Source organism: Nematostella vectensis, chromosome 7 (genome assembly GCF_932526225.1).
Source record: "Nematostella vectensis chromosome 7, jaNemVect1.1, whole genome shotgun sequence".
Lineage (NCBI taxonomy): Eukaryota > Metazoa > Cnidaria > Anthozoa > Actiniaria > Edwardsiidae > Nematostella > Nematostella vectensis.
This window is the reverse complement of record NC_064040.1, coordinates 4953371-4978674: the sequence shown is the minus strand read 5'-3', so window position 1 is coordinate 4978674 and position 25304 is coordinate 4953371. Positions and strand designations below refer to the sequence as shown.

Sequence of the window (25304 nt, the reverse complement as noted above, 5' to 3'; positions counted from 1 at the left end):
GTTGGCAAAAACCATTGAGCACTGGTGGGGGGTCTTCCTATGTCGACCTGATAGGGATGCTCGTCGTATTTTTAGGGGTCAAAATCGGGTCTCAGTATCATAAAAAAAAATAAGCTTTTCTCTTAGAATTGGTATTTTTTAGGGCTTCTGGGGTACTTTTTAGGGTAGCAATTTTTGGTGTACCGGTATTGTTAGGGTTATTTTTCGAATTTCCCGACGAACATCCCTATCACTTTTACCCTGAAGAACCCCCCCCCCCTCCCCTGGGCCATTTGGTTTCATATGCAGAAATCGTGGTGTTTTGGGGGTCTGGTACCGAGGAATCTTAGTTTATTTTCAGAGACCTTCTTAACTGACTAAAGATAGTCACAGTAACTGTTTTTTTCTTTCTGAATACAAGTCATAAAGTTTACGGAGCACCTGCAGTACGATGGTAACCTTAAAAATGACAAGAATCATACAGGTTTTTCAAATAAGGGATATAATAGTTTCCTTATATGGAAATGAGCACGTTTGGCAAAAACGGCAACTTTTGGCCAAATTTTCTTGATATGCTCTAGCAAAACGACAAGATAGTTCAGCAAATCTCTTATCATCCCACTGTTCGTTATGACCACTGGTTACCCGATTAGTGTGAATGTTGCCATAGTTGTGCTAGCCAGCTGTCGGCGTTTCCCATCAGTGCCTCAGGGGTGTCCATCTCCACCACTTGTCCATCGTGTAGCACCATGATGCGGTCACAGTCCATGATGGTGCTGAGTCGGTGAGCAATGATGAGCACGGTGCAGTCCTTGAACTTGTCTCGGATGGTGGTCTGGATCATTTGATCCGTCTGTGGATCCACATTAGCCGTCACCTCGTCCATAATGATAATCTTGTTCTTTTGCAGCAGCGCTCTTGCCAGTGAGAACAGCTGCCGTTCCCCTACACTCAAATTAACCCCACCCTCTTCAATGCGATGTTCGAGGTCATAGCCCCACTTGTCCATCACTGGCAAGAGGTTGACGTCGCTTAGAGCGCTCCAGATCTCGTCGTCCGTGTACATGTCGAGCGGGTCAAGATTACTCCTGATAGTTCCACTCAGCAACGTCGGGTTTTGCTGAATCACGGAGACAACCTGTCTTGTAGACTGCAGGTTGAGCCCGCGTATATCAACATCATCTATGTGTATCCCGGATGAGGCCTCGGGCATGCGCATTAGCGAGGCCACAATAGATGACTTGCCGGCCCCAGTCCTCCCAGCGATGCCGATTTTCTGCTGAGGCTCAATGCTGAACGTCACGCCCTTCAGGACTTGGGGTCCATCGCTGTAGTATCGGAGAGACACGTAACTGAATGACACCGCTCCATGTCGAGGCCAGCCACATGGTGGTGTTTTTGTGATCTGATAGGCCGGTTCCGGGCTGAGCCTGCAGTACTCCATTACCCGCTGGACTGATGTCATTGCGTCTTGAAGGAAGCCAGCGGACTTTATAACAAACGCGGTATCTATCACGAGCATCATGGAATAAGTGATGGCCAATCCAATAAAACCTGTCAATAATGAATAGTATGAATGCGTGTTCTTATAGGGTCAGTGACGGCGGCAGAAGGGGCGCATATTTATGGCGAACGAGCTTTTACCTTTTAACACTAAAAATATTATTCTTCGGGAGAAAAATGTCCCAGGTAGATAGTAAATTGCAAAATATGTCCAAATAGATAAACAACCAAACGATGAAGTAAATATTGCTTGGAATTTCAAGCCAGTTTTTTAAATTGTTTTCTGCCCGCGAGCTGACGTGCACTGGCGTAGGATTATAAATAATTTGATAAAAGAAATAAAACATTATTTTTGTGTCTTCATTGAGTTTTGAAAATCTCGGTGTTTGTTTGAGTAATTTTCGAGCAGATGTGACGACCTCGACCTGCGGTCTCGAGCTTCACTGATCTGCTCTCGAATTCTCCCAAACAGAAACATCTCGGTTTTCAAAACTTCTGCGCGCGAGCTGACGTGCAATGGAATGACGACATTAGCGCGCGCTGTTGTGAAGTTTCTTTTTTCTTTTGCGAAGGATTAGAAATAATTTTATAAAAGAAATAAAACATTATTTTTGTGATATCCCGCGTGATACTGACGCAAGGTCCCAGCTCAAAGGTTACAGAAAAATGGTTTAAATTAGCACTACTATACTACTTACACACTGTAACTGATCAATCAATCAATCGATGGATTATCCGTCAATAAATATACTAATCAATCCATCAGTTACTCAATTACTCACCGACAGACGAGGATAGCAGTATTGTAACAACGCTGGTAATAGTAAGCACCGCTGTTGATATCAAATCAGCTCTTATCTTCAGCCAGGCCATGGAAGAAAACACCAAGAAAGTTGCGCGATTCCGGCAATCTTGGTAGCTGCAAATTTTAAAAGATATTATGCAATCTTGAAAGTATTTAGGGGTAGGGGTTAAAAAATACAATTTGCTGAAAATATGATTTGGGGTGGTTATTTCGTAATTGTAATCTTGGTAGCTGCAAAATAAAAAAGATATTATGCAATCTTGAAAGTATTTAAAATTCTTACTTGACAATGAGGTAAATACCATAGTAAATTTTGAAGGAGATACAGAGAGGGGGGAGGGGTTAAAAATACTATTTGCTGAAAAATGTTGGTGTGGTTATTTCGTAATTGTATCTGCAAACAATTCAAAAGGTAACAAAAAAGAAACGATTGTGTCTCTTTAAGTCTAAACAAGACTCGATACATATGCGGAGTACTCCCTGATACACAAGAACGCTTCATACGAACCTGTGATTCTTCTTGATGAATTCATCTCTTGCGTCGTGTAAACGGATTGTGGTCAGACCCTCGACGGTGCTTGAGATGTGTGAAAACACCGCTGACCGGGCGAGCGATTGCAGTCTAGTCACTTCACGGGTAATACGGACAAATGCCTTCCCGTACCATACGAGCATTACTACCGGCAGTATCACTGAAACTAGCAGCCAATAGCTGGCAAGCGTAGGGATAATCAACGACACAAATAAGTCACACACGATGAGCGTGTATACCAAATTTGGAGGAAGGATATTGTCAATCTCTACGATGTCGGCAGAGAAGCGATTCAAGATCCGCCCGACTGGATTTGTGTCAAAGAACGAGACAGGAGCGTGGATCAGCGATTGGGCCATCTTGTTGTGTAGCCTTGTGTTACATTGTAAAGCAGTGACGTAGACAAGAAAAGAGAAGAGATACCGAAGCAGGTTAGCGGCGAATGTCAGGGATATGTAAGCGACGATGATGCCACGATGGTCGGCGTTTGCCCATGTCAGTCTGTCCCACTTTGCAAGGATCCAACTGGGAGAGGCTTCAAGAACTGCGGAAATAATAATTTATGAAATAATAAAACCATTGGAACACGGTGATTAAGATGATAACAGATGAAGTGGTAATGATGTGACAGTAACAATCAGAGCCTTGATCATGCTAATGAAATTAGTGCTTAGTAATGTTGAGTATTTATCTATTAACGTTTATAGTGACGATGATTTCGTACCTGGAGTAACGACCGCCGCAAGCCCCAGTAACGCGATGGCCACCACAGGCAGACCAGCGCGCAGGTATTCCCAGTATGTCCTAAGCGACACGGCTCCCACATCTCTTTCTTCCACCACACTCAGCAAACCTTCGCCTTGCGTCACCGAGCTGTCATCTTTTAACAGGAGTACCATCTCCTTGGCGCTGCCCGTATTTTTTGTCATCCTACTCAAGTATTCCTCCGTAAATTCCTTGTAGTCGCTGCAAGCCACCATGCTCCCATTTTCCAGGAGGACGACCTCGTCGGCCATTTCTTTGTACTGCAGATGATGAGTGACTAAGACGCGCAGTTTTCTTTTTAGGATTCCACAAATGCATTTCTCGAAAATGTGTTTGGCTACTTTGAAGTCGACCGCACTTAAAGGGTCATCTAGTAAATAGATATCCGCGTCTAGGTACACGGCGCGTGCTAAACTAACACGAGCCCGCTGACCACCACTCATAGCAATACCGCGCTCGCCAATTTCAGAGAGGTCGCCATTCGGAAACGCCTTGAAATCATCCTTTAGATCACAGGCTTCCACTACTTTCTGGTACCTCTCAGCATCGTAAGTTGAATTGAATATGATGTTTTCTCGAACGGTCCCTTGGAATATCCAAGGTTCTTGTGAAACGTAAGCAATAGACCCATTTGTTTTTATTTTGCCTTTGTAACTAGAGCTTGCGCCACAGATGGCAGAGAGAAGCGTTGATTTGCCAGAGCCAACAGGGCCTATCACTAGAGCCAGACGATTCCCGGACAGGTCAAGGTTTATTTTGCCAAGGATGCAATCGCCGGATTCAGTTTTCCCAGAAGTTGATTCTTCGGGTAGACATCCTCTATCAATTTCTGATGATCGCTGATGATCATTGGTTGATATTTGGATACGGCAATTGCTTGAATTCTGCTCTGATAGAAGTCTCTCTCTACTGGAACTCGCTTCACCATCTAAGCTTTGCTCAAGATCTCTTTGCTTTCCGACCTCAGTTAGAAAGTCCTGAATTCTTTTCAAGGAGACAGCGCAATCCGTTAAAAGTTGCGATCCCCTAGTGAAATGGCAGGCAACCAGTATTCTAATCTCTAAAAAGTACGCGAAAAGCGTAAAGAATATCGCTTGATCTAGAGGTCGATTGGTGAAGACGTAGCAGAGGGTAGCACTGAATATAGGAAGAGTATTCTGGTACAGTGATTCGAAGAATGAAGTTATCATGAACTTCTTTATATATACGTTCTTCTCCATCCTGCAAAGAAATCGAGGGCCATATGTTATGGTCTTGTGGTATAAGAAACAGCCGCGAAGTAAAACTATTGTCTGTCCGTATTTTTTATCTATATAACCAAAATATACGTCTGTCCAACAGATGTAAGAGATACTATAGCCAAGTTAAACTGTTTTCTGCTGTCTGTCCAAATGTCAGTGTGGCCGCTCTCCCGTCTCCCCTCCCCTCCGTCGTCTGTCTGCCCGATGTAATCTAACCTTCGTAATCTCTGGACGGCCTGGTAGTAAGGCGTTTCCCAGGCGTGCATTTTGATGGAGCGAATGCCGTGGATTATCTGGCTGATAAGTGTAATGCGCTTGTCTATCACCTTCAACGTCTTCCCCCTTAAGTACTTGCACGGCTTCACACTTAACACCTGAAAATGACCAGGCATGTAGTTCATAAATGCAATGCGTAGTGACTGTGATATAGCGTCCTGCGTTCCTCCCTCTATGTTGTTATCCCCTGCCCACCCTTCTTCCACTATATCCTGATTCACTCCTTCTATGTCCTGGTCCCCTCCCTCTATGTCCTGATCCCCTCCTTCTATGTCCTGATCCCATCCCTCTATGTCCTGATCCCATCCCTCTATGTCCTGATCCCATCCCTCTATGTCCTGATCCCATCCCTCTATGTCCTGATCCCATCCCTCTATGTCCTGATCCTCTCCCTCTATGTCCTGATCCCCCCCCTCTTTGTCCTGGTCCCATCCCTCTATGTCCTGGTCCCCTCCCTCTATGTCCTGGTCCCCTCCCTCTATGTCCTGATCCCCTCCCTCTATGTCCTGATCCCCCCCTCTATGTCCTGGTCCTCTCCCTCTATGTCCTGGTCCCCTCCCTCTATGTCCTGCTCCCTCCCTCTATGTCGTGATCCTCTCCCTCCATGTACTGGTCCCCTCCCTCTATGTCCTGCTGCCCTACTTCTATGTCCTGAGCCCCTCCCTCTATGTCCTGATGCACTTCTTCTATGCCCTGATCCCCTCCCTCCATATACTGGCCCCTCCTTCTATTTTCTGATACCCTACCTCGTCCTGATACCCTTTCCCTATGTCCTGATCTCCTTTCTTTTTATCCTAGCTCCTCCCTTCCCCCTTTGTCCTGGTCCGCTCCCTCTTTGCCTTCCATTTTGTAATAAGGCATTTTCATTATTGTGTATCTTTGTTCGCATAAGATTAGGGACCTCATAACCAGGGAAAGATTGCATTTTTTTTCAAACCCATACTTGTGCCACGACATAAGCTATGGACACAGAAAGTCCAGCCATGGCCGGCCATCCCGCTAGCCACACCATGACGACCGCACACGATGTAAAGGTGAGTGGGGCCATCATGAAGGAGGGACAAGCCTCTAGACCCACTTGAAATGACTCCGCGTCCGTGGCGAACAGGTTGGTCACGTGACCGGAAGCTAAGGCGGATGTATCACGACAACTCAGGGATATCACCTATTGGTAATAAAGTGTAGGGTAATTCCGCCATTTTGTAATCCAAGAAGAAGGCAGGGGTATTGACTTAGACAGCCATGTGTGTGAGGGGGTCACAGTTTTAGTCATATCACACTAGTAGGTTAATTTGTATATGTGTAAAACATGGTACCACTTCACATTTTATTAAATGTCAAAGGTGGAAAAAGGAGAGACATTCTGAATTTTGTTAGTAAGCATATAAATTAACACCCCTTGACTGATAGATGGGGTAAGGGTCAGTACGCAGCTCTTACAAGCTGCGATTTGATTGGGCAAATGAACAATATCCGCACCTCGTTACGAAGAACGAGAAGAATAGAGACAAAAGAACTCCTTTGTAGAGCAAAGATAATAGGAGACAAAGCAGCTGCGTACTATACAATAGATAAATAATGTAGTCTTAGTAGTTACGTAATCTTAAAGCATAAAACAATAGTTGTTATGAAATAATTTGTGGTCTTTATTTAATCGATATGTTGAAGATAATTGTTAGAATATATATTGTGTGTTGATGCAAGCGCATGTAGTTGAGAAAGAAAGAATCAAGTTCCCGATTACAACTATGTACAATAATGTTGCGTGGTTAATTTTAGTGCTGTATTACTTGCGTGGGCGAAGCGTTGCATAATATAATGACATGTTATCATTAAAACAAAAGATCACGAATGCTAAGAACCGTAACGAAAAAGTTTTCTAACTGCATAGAAAGCATTGATTTTTCGACTTTGACTTAAATTTGCATAAGAATCAAAAACAATGTCTCAAACATCGCATACAGTCTGGTGGGCATGTGCCATAAAGGATCCGTCGAATAGTTTTAGACACAGTAGAGTTTTTAAGGAATGTGATTACAAGTGCGGGATTAAACCCGTGAAAAATAAACCATTTCATCAAACCTTGAAACAAACAGAATTATCGCATTCTCCAGAAGAATTTTTCATTCAATATGCTTATATCGACATTTTTCTTCGAACCGTTCCCCGGGCTATTAAAGTACCCCGTTGCCATAACTCTCCCCCATACACCTACCTTTTTGAAAATGACTCCACAAAGAGCTGTTCTCACCCTCATAGCGAAAAGAAATGCACGATATTTGATATACGTCTGACATGTCGATTCTATTCCTGCATAGAGACACAAAATCGCTCCCAAAAGTAGAGCAGCATTTGTCTGCGGGGAAGGCTCCGAAAGCTCCTTCAGCACACAGTACAGCATGTATGGAATAGCAGTTTTTGTCACTGAGTACGTCAGCATCAGCGTACAAAGAGTTGCATATTCTTGAAAAGAAAACATCAGAAATAATGCTTTCCACATACTTGGCTTTCTAGCATTACGCTCAGCATTAGCTTTTTCTCGATGCCATTCGCTGTCGAGTTTTTCAGTGAGATTCTCACATTCATACCCGTGGTTATCGAAGCAAGGAAGGTCGCTTGCTTCAACGGGACGTCTCTTGTTAAGCGCTATAAGAGGATTCAACCAGGAAAACGTCAGTCTTGAGACAAGTCCGTTTGAGTAATGCAGTGGGCCCATTTTCTATGAACTTTGAGTGCGTGAGTTTGAACGGGTGTGCTTTTTGTTCCTAATAAATGGCATGCTCACTGAGTTTGTGACGTTAAAGCAGTCAAGCCTATACAATTATACAGTGCAACTCCTCGGAAACCGTTAATATGCACACCTTGAGGGAAAAATCCTCACAGGGAATAGGGACTCGCGAGGAGTCCCTAATCAAGCAGGTTAAGAGTTGAACCATAAACAGAGTGAATCTTTAGGTAGTAGATAAAATATGAGCGGCTGATCTGTATGGGCAATTACAATAGCGATCCTCAGGCGAGCTTTTGTAATTGCCCATACAGATCAGACGAAAATTCGTTGCTGTTTTACGCGCACTTGATTTGCTCACTCAGCTATGGAATGGGATAAGTCATTCAAGATATATACTTGAAATTGAAATAATTAAAGTTAAACAATGGATCCCCCTTAATGCACTAGTCAGTGCCGTACATTACTATTTTTGGTTATATCGATTTACCTACTTATTATGCAAATATTCAAAATGGCCGCGCGGAGTTTGAAACTTGAATTTGTTTTGTTAGCGAGACGTCGCATCGCAAAAATCGACCAAAACAGCAAAATATCCTGCTCTATACCAAGTTTGATATTTGATTGATGAGTTCCTGTGCTCGAAAGTAAAATATCGTTTGGGAAACCTTTTCAAATTGAGCGCTTTTATTGGAGACTGCCGTAAAATCGAACTCTCTTCGTAATGTTTACGTTTAGAAAAAGAGAAATATGAGTGTGATGGACCAAATTCTACGGCTTAGGACCTTGACAGGACTAAACTAGGATAAATGAGGATCATGGCATACTAAAACAATTTTCACCACAAGCCGAAACGAGTGCCCACAGGGTATGGTGAAAGTTGAGAAGAGCGGAGGTTGAATTGTGAGTACGAAAGTGCGAGTCAAGGCCCAACGTCTATACAACAGGGAAAAATCGCCGAAGAATAGGTATGAAAATTTGTGTCAACATTTAGCCGAAAAGCATTTTACCCTACCCTTGTCTCTCGGGGGTTCGCTTCTTATCATTCTTTAGCTAAATGTCTTGCCCTGCGACCACCACAACAACATGGGGGGGGGGGGCACTCTAGCTGTAAACATGACTGTTGGTTCCGACAGATACGAACATTTTATGCCCCCAAAAGAATGGAACCGCGCCACCCCTAAGAATATACCTGCATCTGAACTCTATACCCAAAACTCCACCAAGAATAGATAGCCCCCCCCCCCTTCCCCCCAAAAAAGTAACCCAAATCTGGGTTCTATTCGTAAAACATACAAAAGCTTGAAACTTGCCAGTCCCGTAAAAAAGTTTTAGAAGGAAAATTTGCTTATCAAATTTAATTTATTTTTATTCCCTTTTATAAATAAAAACTCTATCCTCCTCACCTCCAAGGCCCTAGTCATAAAACCCGGTACAATTTTACTTCCTTGTCTTCGCACCTTGTGTGAGCACACCACATGTGACATGCCCTCAGTCATCACAACCTCACTCCCCTTACCATGCATTTCTCAACCTTTAATTTTACACTCTATGCCTTTTCCTATTTGTCTGCACACACCATAAAATAGCCCTCATTGAGTAAGCGCATTACATAGCCACTCAAACCAGTGCCCCCTCTAAAATCTAATGCTAGAGGGGCATAATATGTTAAAATAAGCATTTGCGATAAGAACTTTTTGATGAATTAGCCCCCCCTACTCATCCTCAAAAATACCCAAACCTGAGTTCTATACATAAAATATACCAAGCATAGAAACTTACCTCCCAAATAAATAACCAAACCTAAATTCTATAGCCCAAGCATACAAAATCTTGCTATAAGGGAGCTTCAACTCTCAGATTTGCTTATTAAATAAAATCAATTTTATTCCATTTTTATAAAAAAGACAACAAACAAACTCTGTGCAATAGGCACTGAGATAAAAAATGCTCCTGAAGTATCACCAAATATAAATATTTATTTTCCATACAGTATGATATCTATGACTGCACAATCATACTCCTAGAATCTCCAAGGCTTAGTAATCAAACCTGGTACAAGAGGGGTAAAAAGAAGGGCATAATATGCTAAAATAAGCATTTGCGATAAGGACTTTTTGTCAAATTAGCCCCCCCCCCCCAAAAAAAAAAAAGTACCCAAACCTTCTATACATAAAGTATATACATAAAATATACCAAGTATAGAAACTTACCTCCCAAACAATTACTCAAACCTATATACCCCAAACATATAAATTCTTAATATCACTATAGTTTTAAAGAGGAGCTTCAACACTCAGACTTGCCTATCAAATCAAATTAATTTAATTCCCTTTTTATAAAAAAAAGACTCTTTGCGCATATAAGTATCACCAAATATGAATAGATATTTTCCATATGATATCTGCTCTAGTGAAGCTTGGAGCCTCTGGTACCCAAGGTATGACTATACTCCCATTCTCCTATTATCTCCAAGCCTAGTAATCAAACATGGTACAAGTTTACTTCATCTTCACAACCTGTGTCAGCACCCCCAATTAGACATACCCTTAGTCACCACCCCTTTGCCCTTACCATGCCTTTTCCTCACCCTAGTTTACACTTTATGCCTTTTTCCATTTGTCTGCACACACAATGAAATACACCCTCAATGGCTCTAACTTGGTGTTAGAACCTGTGTATTAATCACGATTTGTGTCACAAAACTTCCTTTTTTTAATAAAATGAATCATGATGAAAACAGAGCTGGATACAATGAAGTCCTTTGGGGATGGTTCTGACACTGAGGTATACATACACCCCTCATTGAATAAGCACATTACATAGCCCCTCAAACAAGTGCCCCCTCTAGAATCCATTTATAAAAAAAAGCCATAATGTGAGCATTTGTGGTAGGGACTTTTTTTACAACGAGTAATAGCAAAGTAATGCAGCAATGAATAATGACTGCCATCCCTGAGATTTACTGATCATAGCAAATCTATTTATTCCAGGATCAAATATAAACATTTAAACAGTACTTTCATGTAGTGTCTTTAAATTGCATACAATAAACAGTGACTCGCGGCCAATCTGTATACGATTTAGCTTCATTTTTTTTTTAATGAGACTCGCTGCCATTCTGTATAAGATTCATTTTAGATTCAATATCCCAGCTAAAATTCTTCTTGGAGTGTCTTTATTTCGAGTGCGAAAGCAAGATAAATCCAGGGAAATTTTGTGCATTTGTATGACTTGATGAAACGTACAACTAGATAATTGGTGATCAATGTTATAGCCTGCTAGCAGTGGCTTACCCTTCCGCGTTCATTACAGTACGATTCGGTGAAGTCGTAAAAATAACCCTGCAAATGAGGTCTGTTGCCGATGAGAAACAACACAAATAGGGTATATATGACGCTCTGAGTCGGTGAAATCCCTGCTTAAACAGATAAGAAGAAATCACTGCTAGCAGAGAGTTAAAAAGCGGCGTTCAACATGATTTTCCCGATTCAACGGAACCGCCATTTTGTTTTCCCACTCTGAGTTGAGGCGTGTCCGCGTGAGACTGGGCATAGTAATACTCATCTCTGATTGGTTAATCAGATTGTTTATCAAATATAACCAAAAATGGTAATGTTCCGCACTGCTAGTCAATTGAAACCACGGCACCCCGATCTCCGGGATATAGCGGGGAAAGCATTCATGTGGTGTTAAATGCTCGTTACTTTCCCGGCTACCGGGGCCTGTGACGCTGTTCAAACCCCCGATACATGGCCCCGGTGATCGATCGACTTGTGCATAATAGCAGTACGGGTTAATAATTCGTAAAAGGAAGTTTTTTTTACCTTCTGTTTCTAGAGAAGAAAGGTGCCGTTTTTCCGAGGCTAATTTTGAGTCTTTCAATTGAACAAAAAGAACCGTAACTCAAACGTCATACATCACAAACCACATCAGGGCATCATATGAAAATACCCCTGGGTTTCCGAGGGTTGACTACTTCCTACGTCAGTACGGGACTACTGTGTTGAACTAATCTGGCGCGGTTACCCATGCCCAAGTTGAAACAAAATGGCGGACGAAACGGGATGTTGAAATGTGGTTCACTTTTTCTTAGCAGCGCTTATCAACCCCCTAAATTGGGAAAAGATCGATGGTATATGATAAACATATCCTGTAAGGATTATAATGTACGCATCTCGAGGTCGTAAAGGTGGCAAAAGACCTGACTCGCCAGCTACTAGCACAGGCCTCCCAGGCTCTGAGCGAGTACGGGTGAAAGGCTGGACGATGGGCTTCTTGTGGTAAGCTTTTAACTTCTTTTCATATGTATTCAAAATATCGCTTCTAAACTGTAATTTTTTAACTTGATGATGAAATATCTCAAAAAAGATGCTTAGATACTTAATGAACATCTGTGAAGTGACTACTTTCGAGTTTAGGGCCGTTTAATGTGATTTGCGAACGCTAGATTTCGGTGTCCTACAATCTCGAAAATAATCACTTCACAGATGTTCATTAAGTATCTAAGCACCTTTATTTGGATATTTTAACATTTGAAAGTTAAAAAATTACAGTTTAGAAGCGATATTTTGAATACTTATGAAAAGCCGTTAAAAGCTCACCACAGGAAGCCATTATAATATAATATAATAATTTAATATAGCATCATAAAAATCTCAATGCTTTACAAACATCCTACTCTATTCTACTCAATAATTTCGCTAAAACTCTATCTTACACATATATAACTGATGTATAGTGTTGGTTTGAGAAAAATACAAACTACATAGGTTTCCCTACAGGTCTGTTTCGTGGTTGCCCACTCATCAGGGGATGTATATATATATCTTAATACTAATACTTATGATAATGCTCTAATGTTTAAAAACTAATCAATTGTTGTAGTACCTACAAAATAAGTACATCTTTAAAGACTATTTAAATTTGCTGAGACAGTCGGTGTTTCTAATGTGTAGGGGGAGGGAGTTCCATAATTTAGCTGCAAAGTTTGAAAAAGATCTGTCCCCGTAAGTTTTTGTTCGTGATTTAGGAATGACGAGAAGGTTCTTTTTAGCTGATCTAAGGGATCGACATGGCGTATACGGTGTTAAGAGTTCAGTGATGTATTCAGGAGCCTGGTTGTGGAGAGCTTTATGTGTGATGATAAGAATTTTGAAGTCTATTCTAGTAGCGACAGGTAGCCAGTGTAGTTCCTTGAGAATGGGTGTAATAGCGTCCCTCTTCTTAGCACCAACGATTAGTCTTGCGGCAGAATTCTGAACACGCTGTAGTTTGGCGATTTTTTTTTCTTGGAGTCCAGACAGAGGATTATTACAGGCATCTAGTTTTGATGTTATGAAAGCATGAACGAGCTGCTCATAGTTATTTCGGTCAAGGTATTTCCGGATTCTGCCAATGTTCCTTATAGAATTGTAGGCTGATTTGCAGATGCTGTTGACATGTTTTGTCATAGATAAACTCGAATCGATGATCACTTCGAGGTCGAGTGCTGCCTGGGTTGGTTTGATGAAATGTCCATTAACGTTGATTTCAGAAATTATGTTGGTTGACGTGAATCGAGATGAGATATGTACAATTTCCGTTTTATCGGGGTTACAAGCGAGGCCATTGGACGTACACCAGATGAGGATATCCTTGACACAGACTTCAAGCCTTGATAGAACTGAAGACCGATCTTCAGACGGGCGAATGGACACATATAACTGCGTGTCATCAGCATAAATCATCGCACCAAGACCATGTGCACAAACAACATCTTCGATAGGCGCGAAAAACAAAGAGAACAACAACGGGCCGAGTACAGAACCTTGAGGAACGCCATAACGCAGTGGTTGGCTGGAGGATAGAACACCGTCTATAGGGACTTGTTGAGTATTGCCAGTGAGATATGATTTGAACCACTGTAGTGCCATCTCATTAATTCCATAACGATGTTGCAGACGCGACAACAGAGACGAATGTTCTATAGTGTCAAACGCAGCCGACAGGTCAAGGAGAACAAATACTACTTCCTGTTGGCAGTCAATAGCGGTCAGAATGTCATTAAAGACGCGAAGAAGAGCAGTCTCTGTGCTGTGGAAGGGGCGATAAGCAGATTGTAATTTAGCCAGTAAGCCGTTGGGGATGAGATAGTTCATCGTCTGGTTAGCAGCGAGACGTTCAAGTGTTTTTGGTAGGAAGGCAACGTTTGTAATCGGTCGGTAGCTTGGATATGCCTCGCGGTCAAGACTCTGCTTGTTGATGGAAGGGTTGATCACTCCACAATCGAGAGAGGTAGGGAAAACACCAGATGACAAAGATGCATTGACAATGGTAGTGATGGCCGGGGCAATAGCGTCAATGGATTGTTTTAGTACACTTGTCGGCACAGGATCTAATATGCACGATTTAGGCTTGGATTGTTGTAAAAGTTCACGTATATAACTCACTGATACAGCAGAGAACTCAGGGAATGACGCCACACATTGTGGCTGAGCTGGCATCACTGACATCTCCATCGTTAACAGGGGCGATGAGCGTAGGTTGTCCTTTAGATGCTGAATCTTGGTAGTGAAAAATGAGATGAAATCTTCTGCAAGAGCTTGAGGTGATTCATATGATGGTAGCAACGGAACCGGCTTCACCCTGAAAAGGAACCAGATATTTGATCCTTGTAGAAGTTCCGCTTAGCTACATTCAGTGCAGTGCTGTAAGCTCTACTCTTCTCTTTGTTCATCTAGCGGTGGATTTCTAATCTCGATGAAACGTATCTCCGTTCTGCTTTGCGTTTCTGTCTTTTCAATAACCTAAGACTATCATCATACCAAGGTGAATAGGGCCGCAGTGTAACTGAAAAAGTGCGAACAGGAGCATGTTTATCGATGAAGTGGTGCAGCACAGTGCTATACTGGTCACATAAGACGTTGCAGTCAGAGTCATCACTCGAAGCAGAACTGTAGATGGCGGAATCCCTGATGTCATTGCACCAAGAGTCCAAGTTAATTTTCCGTAACGGACGCCGATACAGTATTTTCTTGGAGGCACATGGCTTTGGCATCTCAACATCACAAATAATGGCACTATGGTCAGATACAGAGTTATGGAATGCAATGATTTCAGGACTTCCGCGCACTGACAAGTCGCTGTCCCACACAACAACTAGGTCAAGGGTGTGGTCTTTTCTGTACGTAGGACCTACTACCATTTGTTCGAATCCAGCTGCATCGAGCATATCCAACAGTCTGACAGCATCAGCGTCAGCAGGGTCATCAATGTGAAAATTAAAGTCACCTGTTCTAATGAATTTATAACAGTAATTATCCAGCCTTTCACCCGCACTCGCTCAGAGCCTGGGAGACCTGTGCTACTAGTTGGCAAAAACCATTGAACACTGGTGGGGGGTCTTCCCATGTCGACCTGATAGGGATGCTCGTCGTATTTTTTAGGGGTCAAAATCGGGTCTCAGTATCATAGAAAAAATAAGCTTTTCTCTTAGAATTTGTATTTTTTAGTTCTTCTGGGGTACTTTTTAGGGTAGCAATTTTTGGTGTACCGGTATTGTTAGGGTTATTTTTCGAATTTCCCGACGAACATCCCTATCACTTTTACCCTAAAGAATCCCCCCCCCTGGGCCATTTGGTTTCATATGCAGAAATCGTGGTGTTTTGGGGGTCTGGTACCGAGGAATCTTAGTTTATTTTCAGAGACCTTCTTAACTGACTAAACATAGTCACAGTAACTGTTTTTTCTTTCTGAATACAAGTCATAAAGTTTACGGAGCACCTGCAGTACGACGGTAACCTTAAAAATGACAAGAATCATACAGGTTTTTCAAATAAGGGATATATTAGTTTCCTTATATGGAAATGAGCACGTTTGGCAAAAACGACAACTTTTGGCAAAATTTTCTTGATATGCTCTAGCAAAACGACAAGATAGTTCAGCAAATCTCTTATCATCCCACTGTTCGTTATGACCACTGGCTACCCGATTAGTGTGAATGTTGCCATAGTTGTGCTAGCCAGCTGTCGGCGTTTCCCATCAGTGCCTCAGGGGTGTCCATCTCCACCACTTGTCCATTGTGTAGCACCATGATGCGGTCACAGTCCATGATGGTGCTGAGTCGGTGAGCAATGATGAGCACGGTGCAGTCCTTGAACTTGTCTCGGATGGTGGTCTGGATCATTTTATCCGTCTTTGGGTCCACATTAGCCGTCGCCTCGTCCATGACGATGATCTTGTTCTTTTGCAGCAGTGCTCTTGCCAGTGAAAACAGCTGCCGTTCCCCTACACTCAAATTAACCCCACCCTCTTCAATGCGATGTTCGAGGTCATAGCCCCACTTGTCCATCACTGGCGAGAGGTTGACGTCGCTTAGAGCGCTCCAGATCTCGTCGTCCGTGTACATGTCGAGCGGGTCAAGATTACTCCTGATAGTTCCACTCAGCAACGTCGGGTTTTGCTGAATCACGGAGACAACCTGTCTTGTAGACTGCAGGTTGAGCCCGCGTATATCAACATCATCTATGTGTATCCCGGATGAGGCCTCGGGCATGCGCATTAGCGAGGCCACAATAGATGACTTGCCGGCCCCAGTCCTTCCAGCGATGCCGATTTTTTGCTGAGGCTCAATGCTGAACGTCACGCCCTTCAGGACTTGGGGTCCATCGCTGTAGTATCGGAGAGACACGTAACTGAATGACACCGCTCCATGTCGAGGCCAGCCACATGGTGGTGTTTTTGTGATCTGATAGGCCGGTTCCGGGCTGAGCCTGCAGTACTCCATTACCCGCTGGACTGATGTCATTGCGTCTTGAAGGAAGCCAGCGGACTGTATAACAAACGCGGTATCTATCACGAGCATCATGGAATAAGTGATGGCCAATCCAATAAAACCTGTCAATAATGAATAGTATGAATGCGTGTTCTTATAGGATCAGTGGCGGCGGCAGAAGGGGCGCATATTTATGGCGAACGAGCTTTAACCTTTTAACACTAAAAATATTATTCTTCGGGAGAAAAATGTGTCCCAGGTAGATAGTAAATTGCAAAATATGTCCAAATAGATGAAAAACCAAACGATGAAGTAAATATTGCTTGGAATTTCAAGCCAGTTTTTCAAATTGTTTTCTGCCCGCGAGCTGACGTGCAATGGAATGACGACATTAGCGCGCGCTGTTGTGAAGTTTCTTTTTCTTTTGCGAAGGATTAGAAATAATTTTATAAAAGAAATAAAACATCATTTTTGTGCCTTTATTGAGTTTTGAAAATCTCGGTGTTTGTTTGAGGAATTCTCGAGCAGATGCAGAGCAGATATCCCGCGTGATACTGACGCAAGGTCCCAGCACAAAGGTGACAGAAAAATGGTCTAAATTAGCACTACTATACTACTTACACACTGTAACTGATCAATCAATCAATCGATGGATTATCCGTCAATAAATATACTAATCAATCCATCAGTTACTCAATTACTCACCGACAGACGAGGATAGCAGTATTGTAACAACGCTGGTAATAGTAAGCACCGCTGTTGATATCAAATCAGCTCTTATCTTCAGCCAGGCCATGGAAGAAAACACCAAGAAGGTTGCGCGATTCCGGCAATCTTGGTAGCTGCAAATTTTAAAAGATATTATGCAATCTTGAAAGTATTTAGGGGTAGGGGTTAAAAAATACAATTTGCTGAAAATATGATTTGGGGTGGTTATTTCGTAATTGTATCTGCAAACAATTCAAAGGTTAACAAAAAAGAAAAGACTGTGTCTCTTTAAGTCTAAACAAGACTCGATACATAAGCGGTACAAGACTCGATACATAAGCGGTACAAGACTCGATACATAAGCGGTACAAGACTCGATACATAAGCGGTACAAGACTCGATACATATGTGGAGTACTCCCTGATACACAAGAAGGCTTCATACGAACCTGTGATTCTTCTTGATGAATTCATCTCTTGCGTCGTGTAAACGGATTGTGGTCAGACCCTCGACGGTGCTTGAGATGTGTGAAAACACCGCTGACCGGGCGAGCGCTTGCAGTCTAGTCACTTCTCGGGTAATACGGACAAATGCCTTCCCGTACCATACGAGCATTACTACCGGCAGGATGACTGAAACTAGCAGCCAATAGCTGGCAAGCGTAGGGATAATCAACGACACAAATAAGTCACACACGATGAGCGTGTATACCAAATTTGGAGGAAGGATATTGTCAATCTCTACGATGTCGGCAGAGAAGCGATTCAAGATCCGCCCGACTGGATTTGTGTCAAAGAACGAGACAGGAGCGTGGATCAGCGATTGGGCCATCTTGTTGTGTAGCCTTGTGTTACATTGTAAAGCAGTGACGTAGACAAGAAAAGAGAAGAGATACCGAAGCAGGTTAGCGGCGAATGTCAGGGATATGTAAGCGACGATGATGCCACGATGGTCGGCGTTTGCCCATGTCAGTCTGTCCCACTTTGCAAGGATCCAACTGGGAGAGGCTTCAAGAACTGCGGAAATAATAATTTATGAAATAATAAAACCATTGGAACACGGTGATTAAGATGATAACAGATGAAGTGGTAATGATGTGACAGTAACAATCAGAGCCTTGATCATGCTAATGAAATTAGTGCTTAGTAATGTTGAGTATTTATCTATTAACGTTTATGATGACGATGATTTCGTACCTGGAGTAACGACCGCCGCAAGCCCCAGTAACGCGATGGCCACTACAGGCAGACCAGCGCGCAGGTATTCCCAGTATGTCCTAAGCGAGACGGCTCCCACATCTCTTTCTTCCACCACACTCAGCAAACCTTTGCCTTGCGTCACCGAGCTGTCATCTTTTAACAGAAGTGCCATCTCCTTGGCGCTGCCCGTATTTTTTGTCATCCTACTCAAGTATTCCTCCGTAAATTCCTTGTAGCCGCTGCAAGCCACCATGCTCCCATTTTCCAGGAGGACGACCTCGTCGGCCATTTCTTTGTACTGCAAATGATGAGTGACTAAGACGCGCAGTTTTCTTTTTAGGATTCCACAAATGCATTTCTCGAAAATGTGTTTGGCTACTTTGAAGTCGACCGCACTTAAAGGGTCATCTAGTAAATAGATATCCGCGTCTAGGTACACGGCGCGTGCTAAACTAACACGAGCCCGCTGACCACCACTCATAGCAATACCGCGCTCGCCAATTTCAGAGAGGTCGCCATTCGGAAACGCCTTGAAATCATCCTTTAGATCACAGGCTTCGACTACTTTCTGGTACCTCTCAGCATCGTAAAATGAATTGAACATGATGTTCTCTCGAACGGTCCCTTGGAATATCCAAGGTTCTTGTGAAACGTAAGCAATAGACCCATTTGTTTTTATTTTGCCTTTGTAACTAGAGCTTGCGCAGCAGATGGCAGAGAGAAGCGTTGATTTGCCAGAGCCAACAGGGCCTATCACTAGAGCCAGACGATTCCCGGACAGGTCAAGGTTTATTTTGCCAAGGATGCAATCGCCGGATTCAGTTTTCCGAGAAGTTGATTCTTCGGGTAGACATCCTCTATCAATTTCTGATGATCGCTGATGATCATTGGTTGATATTTGGATACGGCAATCGCTTGAATTCTGCTCTGATAGAAGTCTCTCTCTACTGGAACTCCCTTCACCATCTAAGCTTTGCTCAAGATCTCTTTGCTTGTCGACCTCAGTTAGAAAGTCCTGAATTCTTTTCAAGGAGACAGCGCAATCCGTTAAAAGTTGCGATCCCCTAGTGAAATGCCAGGCAACCAGTATTCTAATCTCTAAAAAGTACGCGAAAAGCGTAAAGAATATCGCTTGATCTAGAGGTCGATTGGTGAAGACGTAGCAGAGGGTAGCACTGAATATAGGAAGAGTATTCTGGTACAGTGATTCGAAGAATGAAGTTATCATGAACTTCTTTATATATACGTTCTTCTCCATCCTGCAAAGAAATCGAGGGCCATATGGTAAGGTCTTGTGGTATAAGAAACAGCCGCGAAGTAAAACTTTTGTCTGTCCGTATTTTTTATCTATATAACCAAAATATACGTCTGTCCAACAGATGTAAGAGATACTCTGCTGTCTGTCCAGATGTCAGTGTGGGCGCTCTCCCGTCTCCCCTCCCCTCCGTCGTCTGTCTGCCCGATGTAATCTAACCTTCGTAATCTCTGGACGGCCTGGTAGTAAGGCGTTTCCCAGGCGTGCATTTTGATGGAGCGAATACCGTGGATTATCTGGCTGATAAGTGTAATGCGCTTGTCTATCACCTTCAACGTCTTCCCCCTTAAGTACTTGCACGGCTTTACACCTAACACCTGAAAATGACCAGGCAGGTAGTTCATAAATGCAATGAGTAGTGACTGTGATATAGCGTCCTGCGTTCCTCCCTCTATGTTGTTATCCCCTGCCCACCCTTCTTCCACTATATCCTGATCCACTCCTTCTATGTCCTGATCCCCTCCCTCTATGTCCTGATCCTCTCCCTCTATCTCCTGTTCCCCTCCCTCTTTGTCCTGGTCCCCTCCTTCTATGTCCTGATACTCTCCGTCTATGTCCTGATCCCCTCCGTCTATGTCCTGATCCCCTCTTTGTCCTGATCCCCTCCCGTTATGTCCCGATCTCCTCCCTCTATGTCCTGATCCTCTCCCTCTATGTCCCGATCTCCTCCCTCTATGTCCTGACCGCCTTCCTCTATGCCTTGGTCCCCTCCATCTATGTCCTGGTCCCCTCCCTCTATGTCCTGGTCCCCTCCCTCTATGTCCTGGTCCCCTCCCTCTATGTCCTGGTCCACTCCCCCTATGTCCTTATCCCCTCCCTCTATGTCCTGGCCCTCCCCCTCTATGTCCTGATCCCTTCCCTCTATGTCCTGGTCCCCTCCCCCTATGTCCTGCTCCCCTCCCTCTATGTCCTGATCCCCCCCTCTATGTCCTGGTCCTCTCCCTCTATGTCCTGGTCCCCTCCCTCTATGTCCTGCTCCCTCCCTCTATGTCGTGATCCTCTCCCTCCATGTACTGATCCCCTCCCTCTATGTCCTGCTGCCCTACTTCTATGTCCTGAGCCCCTCCCTCTATGTCCTGATGCACTTCTTCTATGCCCTGATCCCCTACCTCCATATACTGGCCCCTCCTTCTATTTTCTGATCCCCTACATCGTCCTGATACCCTTTCCCTATGTCCTTATCTCCTTTCTTTTTATCCTAGCTCCTCGCTCCCCCCTTTGTCCTGGTCCGCTCCCTCTTTGCCTTCCATTTTGTAATAAGGCATTTTCAATCTGAACGCGATAAGTGATATTGTGTATCTTTGTTCGCATAAGATTAGGGACCTCATAACCAGGGAAAGATTGCATTTTTTTTTTCAAACCCATACTTGTGCCACGACATAAGCTATGGACACAGAAAGTCCAGCCATGGCCGGCCATCCCGCTAGCCACACCATGACGACCGCACACGATGTAAAGGTGAGTGGGGCCATCATGAAGGAGGGACAAGCCTCTAGGCCCACTTGAAATGACTCCGCGTCCGTGGCGAACAGGTTGGTCACGTGACCGGAAGCTAAGGCGGATGTATCACGACAACTCAGGGATATCACCTATTGGTAATAAAGTGTAGGGTTATTCCGCCATTTTGTAATCCAAGAAGAAGGCAGGGGTATTGACTAAGACAGCCATGTTTGTGAGGGGGTCACAGTTTTAGTCATATCACACTAGTAGGTTAATTTGTATAAGTGTAAAACATGGTACCACTTCACATTTTATTAAATGTCAAATGTGGAAAAAGGGGAGACATTCTGAATTTTGATAGTAAGCATATAAATTAACACCCCTTGACTGATAGATGGGGTAAGGGTCAGTACGCAGCTCTTACAAGCTGCGATTTGATTGGGCAAATGAACAATATCCGCACCTCGTTACAAAGAACGAGAAGAATAGAGACAAAAGAACTCCTTTGTAGAGCAAAGATAATAGAAGACAAAGCAGCTGCGTACTATACAATAGATAAATAATGTAGTCTTAGTAGTTACGTAATCTTAAAGCATAAAACAATAGTTTTTATGAAATGATTTGTGGTCTTTATTTAATCGATATCTTGAAGATAATTGTCAGGATATATATTGTGTGTTGATGCAAGCGCATGTAGTTGAGAAAGAAAGAATCAAGTTCCCGATTACAACTACACCTTTTGCTGTTCATTACCAGGAAATCTACATTCAATTGCGGCAATTTACGATCAATAACGCGAATATACATTCATTTTCGTCATAAAGCGCTCATTTGCGTGAACACAAATTTCATTAGCGATATTTACATCGCCAGTAACATTCAATCGCAAAGATCGACAGTCATTCGCGCCTTTCGTCATTCGAAGGCGAAAAATGTACTTTAATCTGCGTGTTTATTCGATCATTAACAAAAAATCTATAGACAAATGTGCGAATTGACAGTCATATGGATTTAACTTATATTTATTAGTGTTTATTGACATCTTTAACAAAAAGAGTGAATTCAATTGAATTTATAGACAACCATTTATACGGACATGACATTAATTAGTGCGATTATACAAACATTTAGACCTTCTTTGCATTCATTAACCAAAAATCTTTTTTCAATAAAACAATAGATAATTTGAGTGTTTTTTCTTTTACCAAACTAGATATTTTATAAGCTTTCGCATTCTGACAAAAGGTTATGCAACCCTTTCCAAACAAATAACGGTATAAATGTAGACAACATTGTACAGATTTTTCTGTTCGGCGATACTGTACAGTTCGTGCCATTTTTCAGTACCGTTGCAATGCCTCCAAGAAATAGAATCCCCTTTGAGCACCGCGAGCGAATTATACGATCATTCGAAGATGAAGAGGAAGATTATCTCCTGGTGGCGGACACATTGGGGGTCAACCCTTCCACAGCCCGTGGTATCGTTGCTAGATACATACGAGAAGGGAGAATTGAAGAAAGACCACGAGGTGGAAGAAATAACGTAAGAGTAGATGACGAGATGAGAGACTGCCTAAACGATGTCATTAACGACAACTGCCTTCTTACTCTCAGCCGTATCAATCAAGAACTAAGAAGGCGACTGCCTTTGAAACCAAGGATTCACGACCGCACGGTAGCGAGAACGCTAGATGGCATGTTGTTCCGTGTAAAGCTGGCAAGGCCCCTCCCAGCGGAAAGGAACAGACCTGACGTTCTACAGAAGAGAGTAGACTACGGCAACTGGTTCATGAACCGAGGTGTCGTGCATCATTCGGTCTAGATGTAGATGTACCGCAAGAAGTCACGGGAGGGCGAGACAAGGAAAGCGAGCCTATAGACAGGTCTGCGGGTAGCGTGGGAGGAACATTACCGTAACAATGGCAATATCACCAATTAATGGTCTTGTATTCCACTCGGCAATTATTGGTGGCATGAACGCACAGCGGTTCAGCGACTTTCTTACGCAGGCTAGACTTAACCTCGACCCGGACGAGATGGTGATATTTATTTACGATGGAGCGCCACCACATCGCAACCCTGCCATACCCGGGCCAAATACAGAGCTGAAAATGCCACCACCCTACAGCCCCTTTTTGAACAGTGTGGAGCAGGCAATAAGCTCTCTTAAAGCGGCTATAAAAGCTGACATCAAGGCCAGAAGTACAAGCCCAGATGGGAGATAGGGGTGCGGCTAGAGACCAAGGCCTTGCATTGGGAGTTTTCCGTACGCGTTTGCTTTTGCAAGCTTTGCAGCGCAATACTGGTACTATAACCCCTGCTAAATGCGCTCAGTGGTACCGATTCATGCAAACATATTTACCACGATGTCTGAATGGAGTGGTGATCGAGGGCTAATGCAAAGTGCAGCGAAATGCTCTATGTAGAACTTTAACATGACTCACCGTTATTGAAAATATATTTTTCGTTATTGAATGTAAAGAACGCGCAAATGCTTGTATAAACCCAGTAATGTATATCATATTCGCATGAATGACTGTCTATAAATGCTATTGAATTTCACTCTTTGTTATAAAGATGTTAATAAATATGTGTTGCACGCAGTTGACTGTCAATTCGCCTAATTGTTTATCTTTTTTTTGTTAATGGTCGAATGAAAACGCAGATGAAAGTATATTTTTCGCCTTTGAATGACGAAAGTCGCGAATGACTGTCGATTTTTGCGATTGAATGTTACAGGCGATGTAAATATCGCTAATGAAATTTGTGTTCACGCAAATGAGTGCTTTATGACGAAAATTAATGTATATTCGCGTTATTGATCGTATATTGCCGCAAATGAATGTACATTTCCTGGTAATGACAGCAAAAGGTGTATGTTCAATAATGTTGCGTGATTAATTTTAGTGTGGTATTACTTGCGCGGGCGAAGCGTTGCATAATATAATGACATGTTATCATTAAAACAAAAGATCACGAATGCTAAGAACCGTAACGAAAAAGTTTTCTAACTGCATAGAAAGCATTGATTCTTCGACTTTGACTTAAATTTGCATAAGAATCAAAAACAATGTCTCAAACATCGCATACAGTCTGGTGGGCATGTGCCATAAAGGATCCGTCGAATAGTTTTAGACACAGTAGAGTTTTTAAGGAATGTGATTACAAGTGCGGGATCAAACCCGTGTTTGTTTCATTCAATATGCTTATATCGACATTTTTCTTCGACACGTTCCCCGGGCTGTTAAAGTACCCCGTTGCCATAACTCTCCCCCATACACCTACCTTTTTGAAAATGACTCCACAAAGAGCTGTTCTCACCCTCATAGCGAAAAGAGATGAGCGATATTCAATATACGTCAGACTTGTCGATTTTATACCTGCATAGAGACACAAAATCGCTCCCAAAAGTAGAGCATTATTTGTCTGCGGGGCAGGCTCCGAAAGCTCCTTCAGCACACAATACAGCAAGTATGGAATAGCAGTTTTTGTCACTGAGTAGGTCAGCATCAGCGTACAAAGAGTTGCATATTCTTGAAAAGAAAACATCAGAAATAATGCTTTCCACATACTTGGCTTTCCAGCATTACGCTTAGCATCTTCTTTCTCTCGATTCCATTCACGATCGAGTTTTTCAGTGAGATTCTCACATTCATACTCGGGGTTATCGAAGCAAGGAAGGTCGCTTGCTTCAACGGGATGTCTCTTGTTAAGCGCTATGAGAGGATTCAACCAGGAAAACGTCAGTCTTGAGACAAGTCCGTTCGAGTAATAAAGTGGGCCCATTTCCTATGTACTGTGTATGTAAGTGCGTAGTGTGCTTTTTAATGATAATAATGACACGCTCACTGAGTTTGTGACCTTAAAGCAGGCAAGGCTTATCAATTATACAGCGCAACCCCCGTGAAAACCTTTAGAGTACCTATTCAAGCAGGTTAAGAGTTGAACCATAAACAGAATGGATCTTTGAGCGAGTATTCAAGGTGCGAGGAAAGAGTTAATACTATTTTTGTTCAAGAAAAAGAGCGACTTTGTAGCGGTTATGTCTTATACGCTTGTTT

At 42.9% G+C, this 25304-nt stretch overlaps 2 protein-coding genes and 2 long non-coding RNA genes across 4 annotated transcripts; 2 read left to right on the top strand and 2 right to left on the bottom strand.

Moving 5' to 3' along the window:
- Window positions 1–313: 313 nt before the first annotated feature.
- LOC125556711 (ATP-binding cassette sub-family C member 4-like) lies at window positions 314–7955 on the bottom strand. Its single transcript, XM_048730379.1, has 7 exons — window positions 7317–7955; window positions 6045–6266; window positions 5042–5199; window positions 3544–4805; window positions 2796–3363; window positions 2265–2401; window positions 314–1533 (listed from the first exon to the last, which is right to left on the bottom strand). The coding sequence occupies exons 1-7, from the start codon at window positions 7815–7817 to the stop codon at window positions 629–631; spliced, it is 3753 nt and encodes a 1250-aa protein (XP_048586336.1). The 5' UTR covers window positions 7818–7955; the 3' UTR covers window positions 314–628.
- Window positions 640–1744, top strand: LOC125568346. Its single transcript, XR_007312261.1, has 2 exons — window positions 640–763; window positions 890–1744. It is a non-coding gene; the product is annotated as an uncharacterized LOC125568346 (long non-coding RNA).
- A 3772-nt stretch (window positions 7956–11727) lies between the features above and the next one.
- LOC116608825 lies at window positions 11728–16916 on the top strand. The gene is made up of 2 exons (XR_007312260.1): window positions 11728–11981; window positions 16060–16916. It is a non-coding gene; the product is annotated as an uncharacterized LOC116608825 (long non-coding RNA).
- Window positions 15485–25065, bottom strand: LOC5501541 (ATP-binding cassette sub-family C member 4). Its single transcript, XM_032369856.2, has 7 exons — window positions 24529–25065; window positions 21171–21392; window positions 19963–20120; window positions 18486–19747; window positions 17738–18305; window positions 17287–17423; window positions 15485–16703 (listed from the first exon to the last, which is right to left on the bottom strand). Exons 1-7 carry the CDS (start codon window positions 25027–25029, stop codon window positions 15799–15801), a joined length of 3753 nt encoding a protein of 1250 aa, XP_032225747.2. The 5' UTR covers window positions 25030–25065; the 3' UTR covers window positions 15485–15798.
- Window positions 25066–25304: the final 239 nt, after the last annotated feature.